At 38.0% G+C, this 24,479-nt stretch overlaps 2 protein-coding genes across 2 annotated transcripts in view; one reads left to right on the top strand and one right to left on the bottom strand.

Annotated features, from left to right (window-relative positions):
* The window catches only part of LOC122077923 (DENN domain and WD repeat-containing protein SCD1), a 79,526-nt gene extending 66,183 nt beyond the window's left edge, over nt 1–13,343 (top strand). Inside the window, exons 21-30 of the mRNA XM_042643811.1 lie at nt 671–935; nt 5,911–6,113; nt 8,924–8,988; nt 9,282–9,405; nt 10,275–10,456; nt 10,561–10,632; nt 10,730–10,890; nt 11,402–11,443; nt 12,018–12,229; nt 13,020–13,343. Of these exons, the coding sequence (XP_042499745.1) occupies nt 671–935; nt 5,911–6,113; nt 8,924–8,988; nt 9,282–9,405; nt 10,275–10,456; nt 10,561–10,632; nt 10,730–10,890; nt 11,402–11,443; nt 12,018–12,229; nt 13,020–13,115 (1,422 nt within the window). The 3' untranslated portion in view covers nt 13,116–13,343. The remainder of the gene's footprint in view (nt 1–670; nt 936–5,910; nt 6,114–8,923; nt 8,989–9,281; nt 9,406–10,274; nt 10,457–10,560; nt 10,633–10,729; nt 10,891–11,401; nt 11,444–12,017; nt 12,230–13,019) is intronic.
* Nucleotides 13,344–17,696: 4,353 nt separating this feature from the next.
* On the bottom strand, nt 17,697–18,987 carry LOC122080337 (probable carboxylesterase 17). Its single transcript, XM_042647289.1, has one exon. It carries the CDS (start codon nt 18,919–18,921, stop codon nt 17,869–17,871), a length of 1,053 nt encoding a protein of 350 aa, XP_042503223.1. The 5' UTR covers nt 18,922–18,987; the 3' UTR covers nt 17,697–17,868.
* Between the last annotated feature and the right edge of the window lie 5,492 nt (nt 18,988–24,479).

The following is a 24,479-nucleotide window of genomic DNA, read 5'->3' as shown; positions in this document are numbered from 1 at the left end:
CAATTGAATAACATTAACATAAGGATCAGTTAGATGTTTTTGTTCATAATTCTGCATTTGGTGTCATCTTCTATTAGATCCTTTGTTTCCTACCAAAAGGTATCAGAGGCCTTTTTGGTTTCTAAAAAGATCCATAACTTGTTTCTGCATGTGCTTACCTTGAAAGTATCCTTTCATGGTGTTTTTTTTTGAATGTTTACCATCGTTGAGATTCTAGTGCTATTCTGAGTGCTACTTTTATGTGTTTCAGTCTCGTAGAATAATTTGTTATTTGAAAATTTAAATGTCTCTTATTGCTGAGTATTCCTAGTTATGTTTCCTCAATATCATTTTATTTGAATTTGTGCTACCTTGAATTTCCATAGTCCTGTATTTATCTTTAACTTTTTGTATTGTTAAAAAACAACTTTTTGTTAGTTGCTGACATTGCACAGTTCATTTTTTCTTCATATTAACAAAAAGTCGCTCAGAAAATTTGAAGCCAGTATAGCTTAAATTGGTGCCACTACCTGTGTAAATACTGATTCCGTAGCTTGTTGGTTATTGAACCTTTTTTTTTATTCTCTTAAAGGGTTTATGACATTTACTTGTTATTTCATTCCCCTTTTTCTCCCACCACCAATGTAAATACTGATAATCATTGACGCCATTATTCCTTGGTTTGTTTCAGATAAAATTGAGGGGGTTATTGTCACATATCCAACAACTACGCATTGGTTATTGGGGTATCTCTTCTGTGAAGGTCCAGTCTGTCTCATCATATGCCTTGCCCTCCCCACACTCTCAAGATGCAGTGGGTGAAAGTCAGCAGCCAGCTGAGGCTTCGGGTGTTGGAAGGAGCTGGGTTCAGAGCATGTTTAGTAGGGATACAACAGCAAGAACTAACTCTTTTAGTCGTGTTCGTAGTAGATGGACCTCTGATAATGGTACTTTAGGTATAGCCTTTTATTTTTTCCTCATAAGAACTTATTTTCAATGGAACAGTAAACTGTCAAAATGCATCTTAATACAAGGTAGTATACAACACCAACATGAGCAAACGAAGAAAAATATTGCACATAATAAAACAGCAACTGCATAGAAGTTAACAACTTACTTCCTTCCTGCTCTTCCTTCACCCTTCAAAGTGAAGTGATAGGTCGTACAACAGAGTTAGTTGACACAAGGTTCAAGATGAAACCGAAAGTTCAGTCGAAATCTGTAAAATTCTGTACAACTTCGGCCAGGATGCTTCAGTGAAGGGTTTCAAGGCCCAAATGACCAAATTAGGTCCCAAAACTTTTAGTAAACCATCTTAGGCACTATGAACATAGTGGAACTCTTAGATTTTAAAAAATCATACCCAAATTGGTAGCTTGACTTTGGAGCCTAGTTTAGTAGTATACGATATACGAAATTGTATATATTCTCTAATATATTTTCTTCCACACAAAGTTTAGTATTAGAACCCATGTAATTCACTTAAAAGAACTTAAATATACCTTAGGAATGAATAGACATACAATTGTAAGTCATTTCATAAATCATACATGGTTCATTACAAAGAGTCAAAGTTATAGAAGTCATGAATACAAGCAAGTCACTCCTGTGGCCATCCTAGAGTCTTAGTACCACATCGAGTTGAGGGAAAGATTAAAACTACTAGAATGATGCTGCTACTATCAAATCAAGTCATCCTCTGACTGTATTACGATTCACAAATGCTGACCACGTTGTAGTATGGCGGAAGAAACGCTCACAACAGCCTTATAATGAAGCTGTCAACTTACTGGCCCTAACATAGGGTATAGATCTCTAAACTGTGAGGAACTCGATCAAAAGCCATTGCTACTGGATGGTTCCTGTGGAACTGACATCGACATGTATGGTTAGGGTGCCAAGAATGAGAAGATGATGTCCATGAATAGTGAACCAGTGTGTGACTGGCCCCTATACTGGAGGGTAATGACGAGTCAGAACTGGGGCTTCTTGTGGCATAGATGAAGGGCTAAACTGCCCAAAGCCACCATACCCAGCATAGTCAGAACTGGGGCTCCTTGTGGCATATGATGGTTCACATCGTTGTACCCCATATATACTACTCTCCTCTAGATTGAGGCCTCTTAAGAGTTTTAATCAAGCTCATAACATCAATGATGCAATTAAATCAAATATTAATTCTGTATAGAGGCCTATGCGCAAGCTTGGGAGGCTCATAAGGCGCAGATAGTAGTCCAATAGGATGAAATTGACCTTTGGGTATTTATATGTTATAGGTTGGGCCTTTTTTTCTTGGGTTTCATTGTAGTGGGCCTAATTATTAGCCCATAAAGTGGGGATAAAGTTAGTACACAGGATTAGTAATTAAGTGAGTGTTTGAGTTATATTAGGCATAGTTATCAAGGCATCACCTAGGCGATAAGGCGGTCTAGCCTGGACTAGCACCTTGGTCGCTTACGCGACAAGGAGTTGCCTTGATTTTTTTCTTCCTCCCTTGCCTTATGCCTTGATAACCATGATATTAGGATACTTAATAGCTAGATATAGTTTTGTTTTGTGTTTATTTATTTTATTGAGTTTCTAGAGTGATCATGAACCCTTTTTTTAGTCAATTTAGGAATTTTAGGTCTTTATGTATGTAATGCTACCCCCATTAATTAGAGATGATGGTTTGAATAAAGAAATTGAATTTTTTTCTAAGAGTGTTGGTGTCGTTGATTATTGCATATGGGATTGGTAATTTGGTATCCCGAACCTAATTTCATTTCTTCTGATATGTTCTCCTCTCTTATAACAACAAATCAGCCTTATCCCAACTAAATGGGTTCTACTACATGGATCCTTGCCCTCCAGTTAGCAATATTTGACATCACTTGATACAAGGCCTTAATTATGCATGTCTTTTCTCACCACTATTCCCAAGGTTATTTTATGTCTACCCCTAGCTCTATTAGCTCCTTTAATTTGAATCAAATGACTCCTCCATACTAGAACATCCAAAGGCCTCTGTTGAACATGGCCATGCCACCTCAAATGTCTTTCTCGTAGCTATAATATATCAAAGCTACTCCCAGATCAATTCTAATGTGATCATTCCTTACTTTATTCTTCCTATTTTGATCTTGGTTTCAAACTGGGTATAGACCATTTTATAAAAGTTTTTGAAGACATCATAAACATTACTCTTCTATTTCATAAGAATGGTCCAAATAGAACGAGAAAAATCAATAAATGAAACAAAATAACAATGGCCAAACAAGGAGGTAGTAGGACAAGGTCCCCAAACATCAGTATACACAATGTGAAAGGGAACAACAGTTCTATTACCATGATAGGGATAAAATGAATGGCAATGTTTAACTAAAGTACATGGTTGACAATTAAATACATGAGAAGAAGGAAAAGATGTAAATAATGAGATAATTGTTTTCTCAAAACAACAAAAAGGGATGTCCCAAACGCTGATGCCAAAGCATTCACATAGTCCATAGAACTAGCATCACTACGGCCACATGCATAGGATTGTGGTGTAATAAAAAAAGATGTGCGGCTCAAGACGGTAGAGGCTGTTCTCCTCATGTCCATTGCCAATAATCATCTTTGTCATAAAAAAAATAATTAAAAAAAAAAAGAAAAGGCAATGAGAAGGAAAAATGGTCATACAACAATTCAAGGTTTTAGTTAAAGTGCTGACAGACAAAAGATTCAAGGTGAGGTTAGGGACATGAAGAATAGAATTAAGTGATATGAAAGAAGTAATGAGGATATAGCCTTTACCAGAAACAAAGAACTACCCAACCTTATCCTTACTAGAACAAATGGAGTAAAAATCATAATAATGGGATGTACCAATCATGTGGTCAATGGCACCAGAGTCAATGATCCACGACGGAATAGTGGAAGGTGCAGATTTGGAAACATGCATAGTGAAATGTGAGGTATCCTTTAAGGTAGATGGGCTGTCAAGCTGAGACATAAGCCGGCGAAGCACTGCAATATCATCTCTAGAGCAGGAGCTAGTAGCTTCATGTGAATGACCTCTGGGATCAGTCTCTGTCATAGTAGCATGGGTTGTAGCCCTTCCTCAGCTGCCACCATGAGTGCCAGTAGACCCACGAGTACTCAAGGGGTCGGCTATGAAGAACCTAACACCACTCTTGAGTGTGTCCAGGTTTCACACAATGATTACATTGTTGGGGTCTGTCTCTGTCATCACCACGGGATGACCCTCGGCCTCGGTTGCCTCCACACCATTCTCTGTGGGTAGTAGAAGAAAGAGTAGAGTGCTCAAGTGAAGATGTAAAATCCATAGCGCCTCTCCTGGTCTCCTCACTCAAGAGGTAGCTACACACCTCATCAAGAGATAGAAGAGGTGATCGGCCCAAAATATGTATCCTAATTAGCTCGTAGTCTGAATTTAGACCACCTAGTAAGATCAAAGCACTGTCCTTTTCAATAGATCTATAGACATTGGCTTCATCGTCAAGATTGGACAACTGAGGGTCTCGGTATCTTTAGCAATTTCTTTCCTAATAAATCTCCTACCTATCTCAGGTTTCATGGAGAAAAGCAACCAAGTCATAACATTAGAGTTCGCAGTTTCCCATTTTTGGCAACCTGGATCAGCAATAGTGGGACCCTTGATAGTCCCAGTAATGTACCCTAGCTTCCTTCTACTCCGCATGAACAGCTTTACAGAGTGTGATCAATCCAAATAGTTGGTACTATCCAACTTCACAAGAGAAATCTGGGTATTTGGAATTATCAAAGACAATAGAACTAGGTTGGTACTACTCGACCCATCCGATGTGGCTTCCATAGGTTCCGTGAGATCATACATGATGTAAGAATTCTCATAAAAACAATACAAATGGAGTTCCAAACCAAGAGGGAACACAAGTCCCAAATATCTTCTTCTCAGGATCCTAAAAGGGAAAAAAAATTCCAGCAAACTAATAAACCATGAAGTATTGGTGGAACATCAATAAAACTCACTTCTAACCATGAAGCTTCATCGCAATAGCATAAGCAAACATTATAGAGTTAAGTATATCCATCACAAGCAACCAAATCACATAGTGCTAGCCAATATAGACCAAACAACTCATAGAGACTGAAAAAAAAACGATATCTGGCAGCATGGAGGAGAATGAATTGTGCTCCTAGAACTCTGCAACGTACACACCAAGGTTTAGAGGGATCAAAGGAGGGCCTTGGGTGACTTTATCCAGCCCATCCACAACCTTAACCCAGATTTGAGGAGAGGGAACTGAGAGGTCGATTCCCAAGCTGGCGGTAAAGCTGGGAATGGCTTCTAGTCTCTGAATGGGCTTCAAACAGCCCTTGTGGACCTTCAACAACTCTCCAAGCACCTTCAACTTGCTTCTAGAACACCATCAAGTTTTATTTTTGAATATCTTTACATAGTAAAGCCTCTATTGGACCCCTTTTCTTTCTAGGGTGCTAAAAGAGACTCAAAGAATGAGTAGGAGGAACCTTGGTCAACTCTCAAACCCATTTAAGCTCTGATACCAAGTTGGAAGTTAGAGATAGAGGTTAGAGATGAGGAATATGAAGAGAAAAGAGGTAGAAAGGAGAGGGAGAGAAGTTGAGAGAAGAAAGTAATGGAAGAGTGCAAAATCATGAGTGAGCTATTTGCCCTTCTCACCTATATTGGGCTCAAGATAATATCTTAGAGAAATTACATAATCCCCCACCCCCAGGGAGGTAAAAGATAAAAGGAAAAATACAACTTAAAGCACCTGAATATGAAAACAGTTCCTAAAATACCCGTATTACTTAAACTCCAACAACTTCATCCCTCAGTGTCGAAGGGGTGACTGCAAAGAATATGAATTGACCTATCTAGGTAACCATTTCCCCTATTTTCTGTATGAGTTCATCACATTAATGCTTCATTTATGTTGGCAGAGAATGCAAAAAGTGTTTCCTCTCCCCGCAAATCAGATTTTCCTGCTGCTGGGCCAAAGAAAGCTCAGTCCGTTGTGCGGATACTTAGGGGTCATAATGGTGCCGTCACTGCTTTACACTGTGTAACAAGAAGGGAAGTGTGGGATCTAGTTGGTGACCGTGAAGATGCAGGCTTCTTCATAAGTGGAAGTACAGATTGCGCGGTAATTTCATTTTCCATTCCTGTACTCATTTCAGTTGTGGCGAGGCTATTATGACATCAAGCAACTATAGCTTTGGGCAAGAAATTTATTGCCTCCATTTTTTTTTTCCCCCATTACTGAGTGCATGCTTCTGTTTTACTAGTACCTTGTTCAAGTATTTTGAGGGTCTTCTTTTGATGTTAGATGTATCCTCTCTTGCTATCACTATTAAATAGCATAAAATTCATTATCACAGACAAGATGGTCGGTTATTAAAATTTACTTTCGCTTAACTGAAAACTTTCTAGTAACTGCACTTGGAATTTGGGCAAGTTTTATTGTCTTCAGATGCTTAAAATATTAAGGATAGGGATGTACAAGAAAACCTTAATATTTAATGGTTACAGTAAAATTTTTATTTTGAAATGACTTGCCGAGACTTTGGAGTTGCTTCCCAAAATCCATGGATTATAGTTACATGTCTCCCTTAAATATCAACTTATTGAATATTACAGGTTTTTTTTTTTTTTTTAAGATATTGGCCATTTTGTAGATATTTATCTTCAAATCGGGCCAGAGGGAGGATTATGCCAGCCATATTTTCAGGCTGGGTTGGGGTTTGTTCTACCATGCCCCCCCCCCCTTTTTAATTTGATTTAATATTGAAGAGGCAACCAACCATATTTCTTCCCCAAATGGTTTACTGGTGCAGTACAGCAAGCTAATACTCTAGGATTTCCAAATCACTAATATAATAAGCTTCAGCGGCTCAAAGCAAGTAGAGAATATAGAAAGACAAATCAACGAACCATTTTTTTCCCCAAAAGGTTAACTGGTGCAGGACAGCAAGCTAGAACTCTACAAACAACAATAACAGCAAAGCCTTATCCCGAACTAATGGGATAAGCTACATGGATCCAAGCAAGGACGAAGAGAACGAAAAGTAAAAGTGGAAAGGAAACAGATGACAAAAACAGTAACAAAGTAGAACATAGCTAGATGGGGTCTGCTACATGGATCCTAGCCCTCTTATCTGCTCTATTTGAGGCCATACGTGGGACAGGGCCTAATCTATGCACGTATTTCCTCACTGCTTCTCCTATAGTCATTTTTGGCCTGCCCTTGGCTCTTTTAGATCCTTCTATCTGGATTAGTCACTCCTCCTTGCTAGTGCATCCGAATGTCTTCGTTGAACATGGCCATATCATCTCAAACAAATTTTCCAAACTTATTAATCTACGCTACACATAGCTTATCTGTATGATACTTCTTAATTGCCCAACATTCCACCCCATACATCTTAGCCGGGCTTATGAATGTCCTATAGAATTTTCCTTAAAGCTTTACAGGGACACATGGATCGCGCAAACTTCCCACCATTCTGGATATTTAGCAAATCTAAAACTCTAGCAATTCCAAATCACTAATATAACAAGCTTCAGCAGCCCAAAGCAAGCAGAGAAAATAGCAAGGGGTGAGATTATTGCTACAATGCCACCAGTTAAAGAACGTTAAAGAAGATGGAAGTAAATGTTAGAAGCTCTTCTAGCTCCAGTGTTTTTCCTTTCTATTGCTGCTAAATATCCAGAGAAAAACTGTTCTAGTTGGGGCTCCGGCTATGGCTTTATATGGAAGATCACCCCAATTAACAAAATTACCTTTCAACTCCATTTGGCGAGAATGCTAATCTGTACTTCCCTTTTTTAAACAAAGCTCCTGCGTCAATTACTGTTGGAGACATGCCTATGAACTTTTCATGCCTAATATGTGATTTGTAATCAAGCAATTGTTTTTCATGGAAACCTAGCTTTTATGTTGTTTCGTGTACTGTATTGTTATGCTTGTGCTAAATGTCAGTTATTCATTTAGGTTCTTATGTTCAAGACTGAATCTTTTATAAATGAGTACCATAGTTTTTAAGGCGGTAAGGCGACGGAGGCATTTGAGAGTCTTTCGGAGCGCCTTGGCAATAAGGCGGGCATAAAACGTCACCTTATTGACTAAAGCATTTTTGTGTAATATTTTTATAAAACCAATCTATTGGGCTCAAATCCTAATTGAATCCTATTACTCATATGGTAAATAAATATTAAAGGTTCATATTCCTACTAATGTAAGATATTCCTCAAGAAAACAAATCAATAAAGTGAATAAACTAAGTTCATCTTCATCAATCATCAATCATCAATCATCAATCATATTAACATATAATATAAATACATAATTATGAAAAAAAATTATAAATATAAAGAAAAGAAGACATAAAAATACAAGTATTTATTATACTTAACTCTATGATGCCAAAATGAGTGCCTAAGCCCTAAGGTCATCCACTATATTTTTACTCCTGTCAAAGAAGAATGAAGCGCACCACTGCCGGCACAAAATGGTCGTCTGGATCAGTGATTCTTCCTTGTTCCTTGATTCCTTCTCAAAGCCCTTTCTTAAAACCCTTTTTGTGAATCGTGTCTTTGTTTTGTTTGTTTAGGTTATTTTTGGTGGAGTAAAGTTAATCCCATACGTCTCAACTGTTAACAAAACCATACACCTACCAATAAAAAATCTATCTTTGGAATCTTCATCAAGTAATTTTAAAATGTGTTTAAAAAAAAATTAAAAAAATAAAAATAAAAATAAAATAAAAAAACCCATAAGGCGCCACTTTACGTAAGGCAGAGCACTACCTTACCATCTCTAGACCGCATCAGCGCCAAGGCGTTGCTAAGGCGGACAAATTGTGATGAGTACTGTTTAACTAGAAAACAGTTTTGATGTGTTCATTTGCTAAATTTCCAAATTAGTGGCGTTACTCTTCCTTTATAATTTTACAGGTTAAGATATGGGATCCTAGCATGCGCGGGTCTGAGCTTAGGGCAACATTGAAAGGGCATTCAAGGTGTGCATGCCCTAGATTAATTTTCTTTTATTCATTGCTTTCTTTTAGAACTTGGTCGCCATTGTTTCAGGGGCTGTAATTGGTCATGAAATGTGACTTGGGAATACCCACTTGATCCTTTCTTTACTGAAATTGGTTTTTATCATTTGAGTCTCTCCCCTTGGGGGTGGGAGGATGCTTCCTTTCTGAAATGCTTGAGTAATACAGTTTTATTTGATGATTCCAGCTTGTACTGATTTTATCTTCTAAATATTTTCTTCATTCTTAATATTAATGCTTTCTCTTTCCTCCAGGTCAGTCCGTGCGATTAGTTCTGACCGAGGCAAGGTGGTATCTGGATCCGATGATCAGTCTGTTATTGTTTGGGATAAACAAACGGCTCAACTTCTAGAAGAACTGAAAGGCCATGATGGACAGGTTCGATTAGTCAGATCCTTTTTGTTTCAGATAGACAAACAGCTCAACCCTTATGTTTTTTGGAAAAGAAGTTATCCAAGACATTTCCCATTGTGGACAAGTTATCTTAAATTTTTGCAGTGTTGAGAAAGTGAAAATGTGAAATGAAACCTATCAGTAATCAAAGAGAAATTGAATCTTGAATCCTAATATTTTAAGTGATGTAGTGAAATTTATTTTGGGAATGTTCTAGAGATTGGTGATTATGATCATTTATTGCTGGATCTTGATGCTGAGTGTATTGTAAAAGTACTGTAAGTTCTTGATGCTGGATCTCTTGTATCAATAAAATTAGGGATTTTTAAAGAAATTGGATTTGAGGTTCAACACGTGTTAGAATTGCTCAATGGCTTAATTTGTAGGCCAGGTTAACTGATTCAGTTAAGACTGTAGGCTAGGTCAGGCTAAGGTATGAGAAACCACTGTAAAAGAATTGGGTTTTAGAAACTGACCAATCGGAATTCAGACATACTGTGGGCTAAGAGGGAATATTTATTGGTGGATTTTAGAGTGACAAATCGGTTAAAGATAGATTACTGCTGAGCTAATGTGGGGTTCTTGAATGTTTTACTGATAATTATCCTTGTTACGCTGCTGGAAGAAGAGGCACTTAGAAGAATCCTGTAGTGTCTGATTTTTTTATATGTTTTTTAAAATTCTAGCATAAGGTTGTTGGAGATAATATAGTCTGCAACAAAAAACTAAGCCACCATCCAATCCAAAAGAATAATATATTGATATAAAGGAAAAGAAACCAGATGATGCCAAGCAATAAAAAAATTTCTATAATTAGTGTGGCCTCAGTTATGCCCTGTTATTGTTCTATGTAGGTCAACTGTGTACGGATGCTATCAGGTGAGCGTGTCCTTACTTCTTCCCATGATGGCACTATAAAGATGTGGGATGTGAGAACAGATACTTGTGTAGCAACTGTCGGCCGTTGCACAAGTGCAATTCTTTGCATGGAATATGATGATTCAACAGGAATCTTAGCTGCTGCTGGTAGAGATGCGTATGTAAATTGAAATTCCTTGCTATGGTTTTGTAGAACATGATCAAGCTGAAACCTTTCCATTTTCGGTAGCTACAAACTGTCTACACGTACTTTTTTTCCAGGGTTGCAAATATTTGGGACATCCGTGCTGGCAGGCAGATGCACAAGCTTTTAGGGCACACAAGATGGATTCGGTGAGATAAAGGGGCACATTAAATTTCTCTCCTGTTCCTGTAATATTTTTTTTCTATGCAATGGCCATAGGCTACCATCTCTCTGTGTTCGTTGCAGGTCAATTAGGATGGTTGGAGATACTGTAGTTACTGGTAGTGATGATTGGACTGCTAGAATCTGGTCTGTTTCTCGAGGGACGTGTGATGCTGTCCTAGCATGCCATGCTGGTCCAATTTTATGTGTCGAGTACTCGACGCCAGACAAAGGAATAATCACTGGTTGGGCACCATACCTCCTTATATTTGTAATCCTGTTTCATTATAAGCATATGTGATTCTTTGCTATTGTTACTGCACACTTACTGACATAGAGGTCTCGTTATACATAGTAGTGTTGGTAATTTTTCATCATCGTCATTCACTTTACAGCACCACCATCTTACTTGTCTTTCATTTTAAACAAGTAGTTGCAATGTCCTAGAGTTGAGTTTAAAGTGAAGAAATTTTCAAAAACTTGGATTCCAATTTCAGTGAAATGGGGTTCCTACATAGTCTTGTGAAACTTGAGAACACTTTTCACGCTGAAATCTGACCTGTGAAATGGACCTCCCTTGTTTATTCATGTTTACCATGGCATGGGAGCAGCAGATGGTGATGATGAAACACTACTGACTCTTCTTATGCTTGGTGTTTCTCATTTAAATAAATTTTGGAATTACTTACAAGACTAGAAAATGTGTCAAGAAGAAGAGAAGTAGCTTACTGTGTTTTGAACTCTAATGTGTCTCAGGTTCATCTGATGGCCTGCTCCGGTTTTGGGAAAATGAGGAAGGTAAGGAAAACAATACTTTTGGTAACTCAATTAATTTCGCCTGTGGCTCGTTTCTAGTCATTTGGAGAATCGTAATGCTGTTATCCAAATTATTAAACTAATATTTGGTGGTGGTACTAGATGCTATTCTTCAATTCTTCTTATTGCAACATGTGCTTGTGAATTGAGGATGGAAGATCCAAACAGGAGACAGAGAAACTATGGTCTGATATTGGTTTACATCAATCAGTTTCTGTTTACATATCGAAACTGAAACAATTATTATGAGCATGTCATCATTGAATGTCAATGAAATACATAAAAGAGTGGCAATGTCATATGTGGGAGGGTCTGTTTCCCTGTTTTTTGGGTGGGGGTGTTTTTTTTTTTTTTTTTGGGGGGGGTGAGTTTTGGGGGTTTGAGGGAAGAAATTAGGCCATAAAAATTCTGAACCTAGAGCACAGTTATTGGTTACATTGAGCTATTTTGATGTCTATGATATAAATGTACCCAACTTTTATGGAGGCAAAGAGTTTAAACTTTTATGGATATTTTTATCTCTGATGTTGACCGACTTTCTTGACCTTTCATGCAGGAGGGATAAGATGTGTGAAGAATGTAACGATTCACTCTTCTTCCATTTTATCCATCAATGCTGGAGAACATTGGTTGGGGATTGGTGCAGCAGATAATTCCATGTCTCTTTTCCAGCGCCCTCAAGAAAGGATGGGTGGCTTTTCTTCCAACACAGGATCAAAAATGGCTGGATGGCAACTCTATCGAACACCTCAGAGAAATGTTGCTGTGGTATCTATCTCACACATTCTGCAACCCCCCCAACCCACCCTTTTGAATTGTTGACATCTTATAGTTGCCTGACCCTAGTGCACCATCATGCTATAGTTTTTTCTGCCTTCTCTATCCTCTGGACAAATATGTTTCCTCTTTTGTCACTTCATGATGGTTTCTTCGGAGGCATACAGGGTACAAGCTGGACAAAACTGTAGTATATTTGGTTTGTTGCCTACTGTAGATTTAGTTATCGTATGCCTGAATCTGAGTTTAGACATATATCACACCTTTAGTAGCCAAAGAAATATGATCCCCTGAAAGTTATTTGATGTTCTTCTCTCTCTTTTTTTTTGTTTTTTTCTTTTTTCTCCTTTTTTTCCTTGAGGGGGGAGGGGGACTAGCCTAAATATATAAAGTGGTGAACTGAGAAGGCTCTGATTGCCCCTTGTCTTAGTTCCAGAAGTAATTTAAGGCAGGAGTAAAAGAAGGGTTTTTAATACAAGTTAAAAGCGACTTCTCATTATGAGCTGTCATTGTCTTGTATGAAATGACAGGATTTACCTTCATATATATATATATATATATATATATATATGTTATCCTAGAAACAGTAAAAAACGGAAGACTACAATTTCTTTTTCACCAATTTTGGTTACAAGAAGATTTTCCTATATTTAAAATTGAGTTATGCACTAGCCTCCAGTGCCTATAGCACACTGATTTTGGCATTTGATCATTGTATTCTGCTTTGATTTTATTTATCAGGCTTCCATTGGATTTATTTTGTCTGTGTTTCTGGCATTAGGTACGCTGTGTGGCTTCGGACCTTGAAAGGAAGAGGATATGCAGTGGTGGTCGTAACGGACTCCTTCGGCTTTGGGAGGCCACCATCAATATCTAGTGTTGTACTATAGAGTTTTGTAATTTTTTTATTTGCAATTTCTGTTAATCTCCTTATCACAATATAAGCATGTTCAGGTACTGTTCTCTGCAGTCAAGCTGTTTTACCTCATGAAGCCATCTGGTTTCGAGTTGTCGATTATATTGTTTGTTGAAGCAGTCATACGTAATGTAATGTTGTTCCTTTCAGTTGTTGATTTAATGGTTCAAGTTACATAGTTCTCTTTCACATTTGATGGCACAACTTTCACCTTTTAGTGATAAAAAATAAAATAAATTATTTTTTGGCCAAGTTATATAAATCCTCTATACTTGCCTTATATTTGAACTTCAAATTGGATGTCTTTCTTGTTAGAACATATGTGGATAGGACCAAGAAGTATCTTCAGACTACCTACCTACCTACCTACATATGATTCAATAATCACTCAAAAGCTAACTGAAACCACAGCATAGAAAGACATTGCTCACAGCAGAACAATTTTGACATAACAGAAAAGTGAAAGCGCCATTGCATTTGCTTGGGAGGTACAAAGATGCATCTTAATCAGTAGAATGCATTGTTCTCTGTATCGATCTTCATCCAGCCGAATTAACGCATCAGAACCCACAAATGAAGAGCACCAAAGTGGCTCCCGAGATTCGATTTAGAAGCCTCACATTGGCCGATTTTCAAAATGTAGTAACTTCCCCCTAAACAACTTCCTCTACACTGCAAAAAAAAAAAAAAAAGAGTTTTATTGAGAAAATACAAAAAATGGAATAGGAAGGATACTCCTTTCCTTGAATGTATTGAATGAGGTTTATCTGCCTCAAGTGAAGCTTCAGGGCCTCATTAATAGAGGATTAAGTGGGTAGTTATGTGTGCATGCTTCCACAATGAAAACGAGACAGAAAGGAAGAAGCAAGTGAAGAAGAAGGAAGGAAGAAGAAAAGAAAAGAATAGAAGGGAGGAGACCCCACTGCCAATGTTCTTTTGTATAAGCTCCACAGCTCATTCTGAGCCTCTCAGGAGTCAAGATACCAAGGACCAAATAATGATAAAGATTGTATGTCCTCTCACCTTGTATGTGTTTCAGTTTCTTTTCTAGATGTCTGTTGTATTCTAGGTATAGAAAGTAAATATTGTTGACCTATAATAGCTTGTGCATGATTGTAGGGCATTGACATAAGCTAAAGTTTATTATTAGAAAGGGTATTCAGTGGGTGTTCTCTGACAATGGGTGTTGCTAGTTGTATTGGCAATCTTGTGCCCTCTTAGTTGATGCTGGGAAAATCTATGACTGGGTGCTCCTTGATAGTGGGTGTTATCAGTTGTACAAGCATTATAATGCCTTCTCAATTTGACGCTGGGGAAATTTGGTGTAGGTGCTCCTATTGTGGTTGTAGCTAGAGTATAGAGCAAATATGAAGCCCTACTAGCATTGCTTTGTGGATATAGACACTATTGAACCAAGTTATATTTTGTGTTGCGGATGTGCCTATTGTATATTGTCTATTGCATATGTATATGGAGTGCATCATCTGCAGAAAAGGTGTACACACAAGGTAAAAATTGCCACAGAATTGTGTGCCCAGTTGTGGTTGAGAGGCTAGGTGTGTCGCATGACTGTGTGCATGTTTGTTTGTGGATTGCCGGACAATGATGAGTGTGTGCCAACAGTGGAGATATATATCGGTGTTAGTGGTTGTGCGGTTGTGAAAAGCTGCAAGGCAACAATGCTAAGTAGTTGTACCTTAAAGGGGACAATTTTTTCGACTGTATGCTGAGTGCCAGAGACATCAAGCGGTGAACTGGAAAGTAAACTTATCAAGGAAAAGGTTTTTGGAGTCCACTAATTCACCCCCTCTCGGGGGCTATCCTTAATCAACAGTTTGTTGGGTTCCTCTTCTCGTAGAGGGACAGACCCACACCCTTTTGGCTTTGGTTTTAAGGCAGAGAAAGTGGCAGTGACCTCTTTCAATCTCTCTGTTCATCTTTTCTAAGTCGTGGGTTTGTAAATCCCACAAGATCTAGTTTCAGCGAGATAAGAAAGGGGTGTATTGTACCTCATGCACGGATTGTGAGATATGTGACAGCATGACAGTGTTTTCCTTGTCTATGGAAGATTAGGAAATGTAACAATTCTTCTTCTTGTATTTTTCAATTCCAATATTGAGGTGAGTGTACCATTTGTACACTTATTATTTTGTGAGTTATGTTGTTATTCAAGAGTGAGTTAACCTCTAGTTTGACTAGAGAGGATTATTGTAATTAATTACAGTCATTTGCTCTCCATTTTTTAATCCCCCTCTTTGATTGGAGGAACATTATTTTCTATTTGTTGTAAATTATTGTGAATCATTGTGAATTGGTCTTGGAATCGATAGGGGCGATATCAATCCAATATTAATCCAGATCGGCTTGAATTGGACAGAAACACCCCTGGTTGTCATTAAAAAGAATGATTTTTCTTAATCTTATTACTCTTTATCCATACCGATTCACCAATACAGTATTAGGCTATTAGCCAATACCGATACAATCTAACTGATTCAGGACGATCTGATCAGATTCCTCAAATAGGGGTACAAGTTTGACCTTGATAGTCCGAACAGGGCCTAGACTAAGATACCCTGAGGACTGGTCAGGGCTAGGAATTTCTAGCCCTAAGTTAGGGTTGGGTTGGGCCAAGATTGAGGCATTGGGTTGGTTCTTTTCTTGCTCTATGAACATGTCAAGAGGTGCACATGCGGTGGGTTGTGCTGGGTTTTTGAAAACACGAACCCAACCCTGCATCTCCTAAATTGGGCCCGAGCCCAGCCCTGTTGGAGCCTAAAAAAAAACCCTAACCTACCCTCTGAGTGGGTCGGGTTGGGCCGAATTCTTACATTTATGCCAGATGAAACCATCAAAATTACTTTAATACAATATATAATATGGCAGGCAACATATTATATATATATATATACTATAAATCATATTATATAACTAGGGTTAAAGTCATGGTTAGGTTGGGCCTAGGCCTCAATCCGATCTTGACCCAACCCTGACCCAAGATTAGTGTTTTTAAACCCCAACCCGTCCTTAGGGTTAGAAATATTAGCCTAGGCCATGTACATGCTCAGGGCGGGTGTGGCCGGTCAAAGCCAATTGTGCACCCCAAAATAAGTCTATCAGTTTAGTAATTGTTTTCCACTGTTTTAAATCTTTATGTTATAGGGTCCTGGGTTTTCAGCTATTGTCAATTCTACAACATCCAACAAATTGGATGCTTGATTATTCCTTATGGCCAAGATGTATTCAACAGGGTTTTGATTGTGCCTACTTTACCCTTCATGAGAAAAGTAGATTGCTTTAGCTTTTATATTGTAACTTCTTTGTGTTGGATGTACTATACTAATTTCTTGGCTGAAATTGAATTAATTAAAGGTCATTTAGTAGTATGGCATGACAAAAATAGTGTCCGTCTCATTTATTTTCAGATTCTTGAAAATAAATTCAATGTTTCAGGGCAATCAGGGTTAGTCCGGCTTGGCCCTAAGGATGGATCAAGGTTAGATTTTCAAGCCCTAAGTCATGGTCGGGCTGGGCCCAGACCCCAACTAAAGAGACTCAAGATTGGGTTACGATTTTCAGAAGTCTGGCTCAACCCAACCCTATTGCAACCCTACCTCAAACTATGATGACTGGAGGCCTAAAAATAAGATGCATTTACAAGTTCTAAAACCAAAACAGAGGATCTAGTGGGAAAAGACACCCTTTATGTAGGCAAACAGACCACACCAGGAAACCTCATGTCACTAGCCTTTTGGTTGCTTTTGATTTTTCAAAACCTTATTTTTCCATTTGGCTCATCTCCAATAGATCTCAAACTTGACATGTTTGTAGGGGCCTAAGGTCTAGCTCTCTACAACATTTCAACCACCATCAGGCCTTCTATAGGGTACAAATAGGTGGGGAATCTATAGATACCCTATAGACGGTTGATTCATAAAACCTGCTCCCTTATTTTTTTCTTAAGAAAAAAGACCTTCCATTAAATTACTGTCATCTTTTTCCTAGTGATCAACTGAAGAGCTTTGCAGGCTTGCAGTAAGACTTTGAAATTATTTCTGGTGCCCATTACACCAACACCATGACTGATTAAAGTACAATCTCAGTCCAAGTAGTAGTTGTCGTTTCAAGCTTGGGAAGATTCTCATATCTTAATGCTTCTCTCAGAATGGAACTAAGAAGAACTGGAATTTTTGTTTTCCTTGCGTACCACAGTAATAGATTTTCCAGTATTCCAATCATAACCCTGGCATTGCTCAAGAACTCAATATGCTTTCATCAGGGTTGATATAGTAATTGCTTGGAATAATGGGACAAGAGAAACACATCTTTGGTCAAAAAGCTAGGCCATCCCTCCACCACTCATATGGGTAAATGAGTTTCCTTCATTCATTTAATGATTTGACTTCAAAGAACCTCTCTCTCTCTCTCTCTCTCTCTCTCTCTCTCTCTCTCTCCCAAAGAATTAGAGTACTCTCTCTTGAGGGTCTTGAGAAGTCAAATTAGGAATGGGTTCTAGAGTATTCTATTAGAGAACATAACACATTTCTTTCAAGAAATTCATACAAATAAAGTAAAAATTACACTGTAGTTGTGGAATCAAACGTAAGAGTAGTCGAAATGGTAAGCACATGATGAAAGGAATTCTAACTACCCTCCCATTATCTTTACAAACTAGTTCTTATTACTATAAGAAATCACAAAGGTTTTTAATTAATTACTGGTTCATGAATGCTTTGATATGAGAGATCATTTCATGGGTTCGAAGCTGTGAGACTTGAGAGTTATTTAGAATCTGAAATGCATGCCCAACACCCTTGTAGACCACTTGTTCCACCCTCTTACCTGCTCTAGCCATGGCAGTACAAAACTCCAAGTTCCTATCCCTTAATATATCCATCTCTGAGATACACACCAAGGTCGGGGGAAGCCTCAAGGCCTCCAAATTGGTTCCACCAAGAGGGTTACACCATGGGTTGTCACAGTTAGCACCTATAGGTAGAGATAATCGCCAGTAGACGTCGGAGGCCGGCAAAGTTAACGCCGAAGTCGGCGGCTGTGTCATGTACCTCTCGGAATGTGTCCTTGCCTCGCCACCAAAGAAAGGCTGAATCAGAATTACCGCCTTGATGCACAAAGGCTTTGGAATGGTACATTGATCAGTAGCAGCAACAAGAGAACCAAGTCTTGAGACCACATTATGGGCTATATTAGCACCTGCACTATCTCCAGCTAAGAACACCTTAGAGAAATTACATTGGCTACACCACCACCTTTGATCAACAGACCCATTAAGAGCTTCGTGCTTCACCCACATGACGGCGTTACAACCATCTTCATAGGCGGCCGGGAGACGATTCTCCGGCGCCAACCGGTAGTTCACAGACATGATCACACAACCAGCTTTGGAAGCTAGTTTAGCAAGGAATTCATGGTAACAACTCCAAGAAGCTGAACCAACACAAAATCCTCCACCATGGAAGTAAACCATTAAAGGAAGCTTTAATTGACATCTAGGCACATAAAAACGTGCCCAGATGCCTGTAAATTTATCGATGATTACATCTTTAGATATAACACCGAGCTCCGGCGCCGCCACCGTGGGTGCGACATTCGGCACAATCGGAAGTCGTTCAACGTAGCCATCGTTGTACACTTTGATGAGCCCTTCATTCTCTTCAATTACAGGACCATGTTGGTGACTTTCCTTCCCAATTTGGAGGTTCAGTCTAGGGTTGAAGGTAATGGTGGACATTCTATTACTTCGCATTCAATGAATGGAAAATATGAGATTTGATATGATTTTTTCCACTCAGCCTTGTCTAGTGGTGCTTCCCTTGAGGACTTCTTTAGTCCTTAAATAGAAGAAAAAAAAAGACCCAGGGGGAAGGAATGCCTATCTCTATGTACTTGACAAGTGGGCAATTGGGAATTTGCCACGTGGATCCCACCACCCAATTGAAAATGAGAATTTAGTTTTAAGAAAATAATGGGATTGGATTAGATTAGATTAAATTAACTTGGTCAGTTTTTGAAGCCTTCATTGGTGGGTGGTTGTGATTCCTTGTAAGACCATGCAACTCTTGAGAAAGTCAAAAATTACCAACTTAAAGAGGCAAAAGTGTTTGTGACTCTGTGCAGCCATTAATCACATGGATCATGACATAAACAACAATGCTGAGAAATTGTTCAAATGCCATATAATAAGCCATTCTATGCACCGAAGTTGTGCATTTTTGTAATAATTTAAAGTTCTAAAAACTGTAGCTTAGTGGAGTGAAGTCAACATTTCCAATGCCTAACATTTTCTTATTATTTGTTATTATGAAGTCAACAATTCCGATGCCCAAGTTTACTTTTTTGAATTAAACCAAGTTTACCTTTTTTTATTTTCTTTTGCGAGACTAAACCAAGTTTAGATTCTTACATTCTTTTTTGGTTTTTTCTGGTAAAGATACATTCTCACATTCTCGCGTGCAAGCTTTTCAGGAAATTTGGGGAAAGGCAATTGCATCTTTTTTCACATTTGTATATCCAATGTTTGGAAAGAAAATGAAGTATGGAGAAAGTTTCTTTCCTTAGAAAAAAAGATGTGCTAAAAAAAAAAGATGTGCACTTTACCTAGATAAAGATCAAGTTATCTTTCAACCGTGTAAAGAAAAGAATATTACACCGAAAAAATAAAAAAAGTGTGAAGAAAAGAACAATTAGTTCATTTATTGTGATGTGACTTTATGATTGGATTCCAGTGTTATCATTAATGTTCATTTTTTTTATTGTACAAGATTAAAAATATCCTTCCACACATTAATAAAATGATCAGATCTTTATCCTAAAGAAATTCTCTCTACACCATGAAAACTAGGTCTGGAGATAAATGTCCAGTGTCATTTGTTTTCACATGAATAGAGTCTAAATGGTAAAATGTAAAATTCTTGCACAAATGATGGGTCGTCTAGGTGTGTGGCCTTAGCTTAGATGGGCTTAGCAAAAAGATTCAATAGTGGGTTTTTGGTTAACAAAACTAGAAATGAATCTCTAATTGGAAAATTTACTTTTACTATGTGTAAATTTGTATGAAGTTGAAATTTGGTGGACAAATAAATTCCAATGTCTCCTCTCATCATATATCAAGTTTCAATTCAAATGAAATCCCCACCTAGTAATTTGAAATATTTTATATTACCGGAGAGTGCAAGGATTAACAAGGGATGCATGGACATACCTAAGAAGGTACATTATGCCCAGACCATTCCCTTTACATTTAGTAGCTAAATTTGTAACGTCAACCTTCCACACACAAGCATAGTGAGTAATTTTGGGAACAACAGTGAAACAATCGAGAATGGACATGTATGTCAATTGAACAGATTAGACGATAATAATACTTTTAAAAAATCCGGCATAATAAAACGTGTACAACAATGATACGGTACGTGTTTAATATGGTCACTCTGTAAGAAAAATTATGAATATATATTTACCATGAAACATATATGTACTTAGGATTTTAAGAAAAAAAAAAAAAAAGGATTTTAAAAGATCCTCTTTATAATTAGTTGAAATAAATATTAGGAAAAAGAAGCATATAAGGAGTATTCCTACATCCCTCTCTAGTTTGGATTTTCGATCGAAAAGAGATTTTGGGTTTTGAATTTTTTTTTATTTATTTTAAAATAAAAATTATTTTTAGAATCAATAATACGAATAAACATGGAAAAAATACAAAAAAAATACATGTTTAATTCGGCACCCCTTAATAAACGTGTATTTTTCGAATCTGAAAAATTGCATACGTAAAAATATAGATTCGAATACGATAAAAATATGCGTTTAATACACGTATTTACTAACTATGCACACAAGTAGATGTGCCAACTAAGAAAGAGTCATTATTGACCCAACCAGGAATCTTCTTACCTAATTCTTATGTCTATCACATGAAGGCTTTTAGTATTGGTATTAGATTGATTGTGTGCATTGGGTGATCTATATTTGGATGGACCAATAACGTGTCGATATTGTGAAGACTTGACTGAAAGTTGACAAAAAAAAAAAAAAAGGTATATTACTTGGACACCCCTGTAATATGTCCCCTTTGCTTGACACCCCTAAAGTTTAAAACTATTACTTGAACCACCTTTGTATTTTAAGCTTTCTTACAATTACCCCTGTCCGTTAGTTAGTTATTGTTTAGTGATGACGTCATGGGTTGGAAACTCCTAAATACCCAACCTACCTTTAAAGGGTGGTGAATTGACCCCTTTATTGTTTCACTAAAACAAGGGAAGATGGCTTCTCTCTCTCTCTCTCTGCTATGGCGATTAGCAAACATCGGAGAAGAACGAAGCCTTCAAATATTCTTCTTCTTGTACTCCAATCATACAAAAAAACCACATGAACCACACATTGTAACGGGTTCCCACAAATCCAAACCCTAATTGGAGTATTCAGCTATAGGAAATACATCATAATAGCCACAACAGGAAACGCAAGGTTCCAATCAATGTTGAGAGCAGCAACAAGCTTTAAGTTTTCTTCTTCATGTCTGGTCTAGACCATAAGAAAGTATTGCATATCTGATTGATAACTATAATCATTTTCTTGGGAAAGATGAAACAATTAGACCAGAAAACTTGAATACTGCTGAGAACAAACTTGATGAGCTCCAAACGTCTAGTCCAGAGGACCCTTCCTTTCCCTCAATCAACTTGTCACCCCTAAGCTATATCGCTGCTGTCTCATGCACAAGCATCGATAGCCCTCGTCGACCCCCTACTCAACCTAGCAAGAGCTCAAGCGTGATTGGATGAGACATCTAATCTGTATTGTCTCCTGGCTTGAACATAGCAAAGGTGCAAAGGCCTCGTCTACTATTACGATCATTGATGTTTCCCCCATTACTAGTATGGATAGTTCCAAAGAAGAAATTGAATAAAGAAAAGCAACAAGATTTGAAAGAAGAAGACAACCCTAACTTGTAACCATCCCCCACAAGAGAAATCAACCATCCCCTACCTCCCACTAGCACCTGCAACCTTCCCCTACCTTCGCCGGGGAGTTGTAGCTGTGAGCCTTGCTGGAAATTTTAGTCTTTTTTTTCATCTTCATCGGCAATGGATTTGGGTTTTTTAGGTTAACACCTTTAAAGCATAAGTTGGACATTTTACCTCCACAAGTTTCAGTTGAATAACTTAAAAGGGTAAAATTGTCTTTTTATTCATCTACTAACAATAGACTAACACCGTTAGGTTTCATGGGGCTTCAAGTAATGGTTTCAAACTTTAGGGGTGTCAAGCAATCGGGACATGGTACAGTGGGTGTCTAAGTACTTTTTTTTTTTTTCCAAAAAAGCAGTGTTTTCAAGCTCACAAGATGTGTCCCTCCGCCTCTGTGCATGTTCTTCTCCAATCCTATGGATGATCTTCTCTACCCCAAGTGGTGCTTTGTTTATATAAACCATTTCTTCCTCATCTCCTTCATTTTGTCTCCAACTCGCTACCTGTGAAAGCAATGTTGCCATCTTTGATTTCGAAGCCATACTTTATGCGAGCAACACCAAATCGAGCAATTGTGAGATCGATGATTTGCGGGTGGTGTGTGGAAAGCTCCAGCGCAAGGACAAAACAACGAGCATCTTGAGATTTGGGAGATCTACATTGCCAAACACGAGTTTTCTCTACTTCTCTCTCATCAATGTGCAAGAGATTTTGAAGGCATGCTTGTAGTAACCAAACTTTTTAACTCTCTTCATAACTTAGTTTTTGGGGTCCAAGGGTCTAATCTTCTAAATGGCGGCCATTATTGGCTACTATCCTGCCCTAGCACAAGATTGGTATGTAGCTAGCATAAGCATAGGAAAGTTCATGAAGAATTAGTTGAAAACCATTGTCCATCTCTTCCTCTCCATCGTTTCAGCCTAGTGTTTCATGGATTTGATTTAGAAGCTCGATAAACCGACAATGGTCCATCTCCCTTGGAAAATGTTTTCACATTGATGGATTTTTCGTCAATTCTTCCCGTTATATGGGGCCTCAGGATGCAGCGCTTATTGGCGCCATATCTAGTAGTGGAGTCAAACACAAAGTCAACGTCGACGTCAGAAAATAAGACCAAAGAATCTTGAGGCCAAACCGAATTACTTGCTCTATTCAACCTACACGGGGCCATTTTGAGTTGTTTGGACCAATGAAGATTTCTGATATTAAAGTGGACACCCATATGGCTCTTTCTGCAATCACTACTCCACTAATGGTTTTTTCATCTCTCATGTAAATTTTTCGTTTGTCTTGTTGGCTATGTATAGCTTTATTTCTAAGGAATTTACTTGTGCATCCTCTAGTCTGGAAGTTCAGGTCAATTGCATGTTAGACACTTTGGCCATATTCTATTCCTTAGTCATCTTTGATACTTTGTAGCAAAACCTTGTGTAACTCATATCATTTAATTGAACAGAATTTCCTTTTTTTTTTTTTTTAGCTAAAAGATGATTATTTTAAAAAGAAATGGAGTACATCAAAAAGAAAAACAGGGACTAAGCAAAAGCCCCTAGAGCCACAATCAATCTCCACCTTTGGCATGGCCATTAGCAGAGAAAGAGAGCATTCCCCTAGGAGAATCTAAAACTATGCCTGCCCAGGATATCATTTTCTACATAATCAGCTATATTTCTAGGGAATGACACCGAGAATTCTGAATTTTCAAATTTTGAAGCATTTTTTTCCAAAAAATCCACAATTGGATTTGCTTCGCGAAAGCAGTGCGATATCTTCCATGGGGTTAATTCCAGGAAGGGGAGAATAGTCAACCACCTTTGAAGGATAAACCACAGGATATGGTTTCTCTGAATCGCAGAAACGACTGCAGCCGAGTCAAATTCTATCCACATGCCCCTTGCACCCAGCGCCTTAGCCATCATAATTCCTTCCATGACTACTTCAAACTTTGCTTCATAAATCTTTTTTATTCCCAGAAAAATATTAAAAGATTCACACACCTGGCCTTCATTATTGCGAACAATCCCTCCTGCTCCTGCCCTACCTGGGTTCCTCAAAGAGCTGCCATGTTTTGTCATTTTAAGTTAAAATACATATTTTTGTGTGAATATGAGACTGTGTTGGCTATCATTCCATCAAAATATCTATTTTGCGGGCCTCTACTTAGGGTACAATTTCGATTATGTTCCTGAAAAAATTTACGGATGACCTTGATCACAAATATTTTATAAACAATATATAGATAGTCAAAACTCGATGGTCAGATTGGGAGATATCATCATCTAAGTTTGTTGCATAAAATTGTCAAAATTAGGTTTTTCAAGATTTCTTT

Source organism: Macadamia integrifolia, chromosome 5 (genome assembly GCF_013358625.1).
Source record: "Macadamia integrifolia cultivar HAES 741 chromosome 5, SCU_Mint_v3, whole genome shotgun sequence".
In the NCBI taxonomy this organism is placed as follows: Eukaryota; Viridiplantae; Streptophyta; class Magnoliopsida; order Proteales; family Proteaceae; genus Macadamia; species Macadamia integrifolia.
Note: the sequence above shows the minus strand (reverse complement) of the source record. Positions and strands in the feature narration are given on the sequence as shown.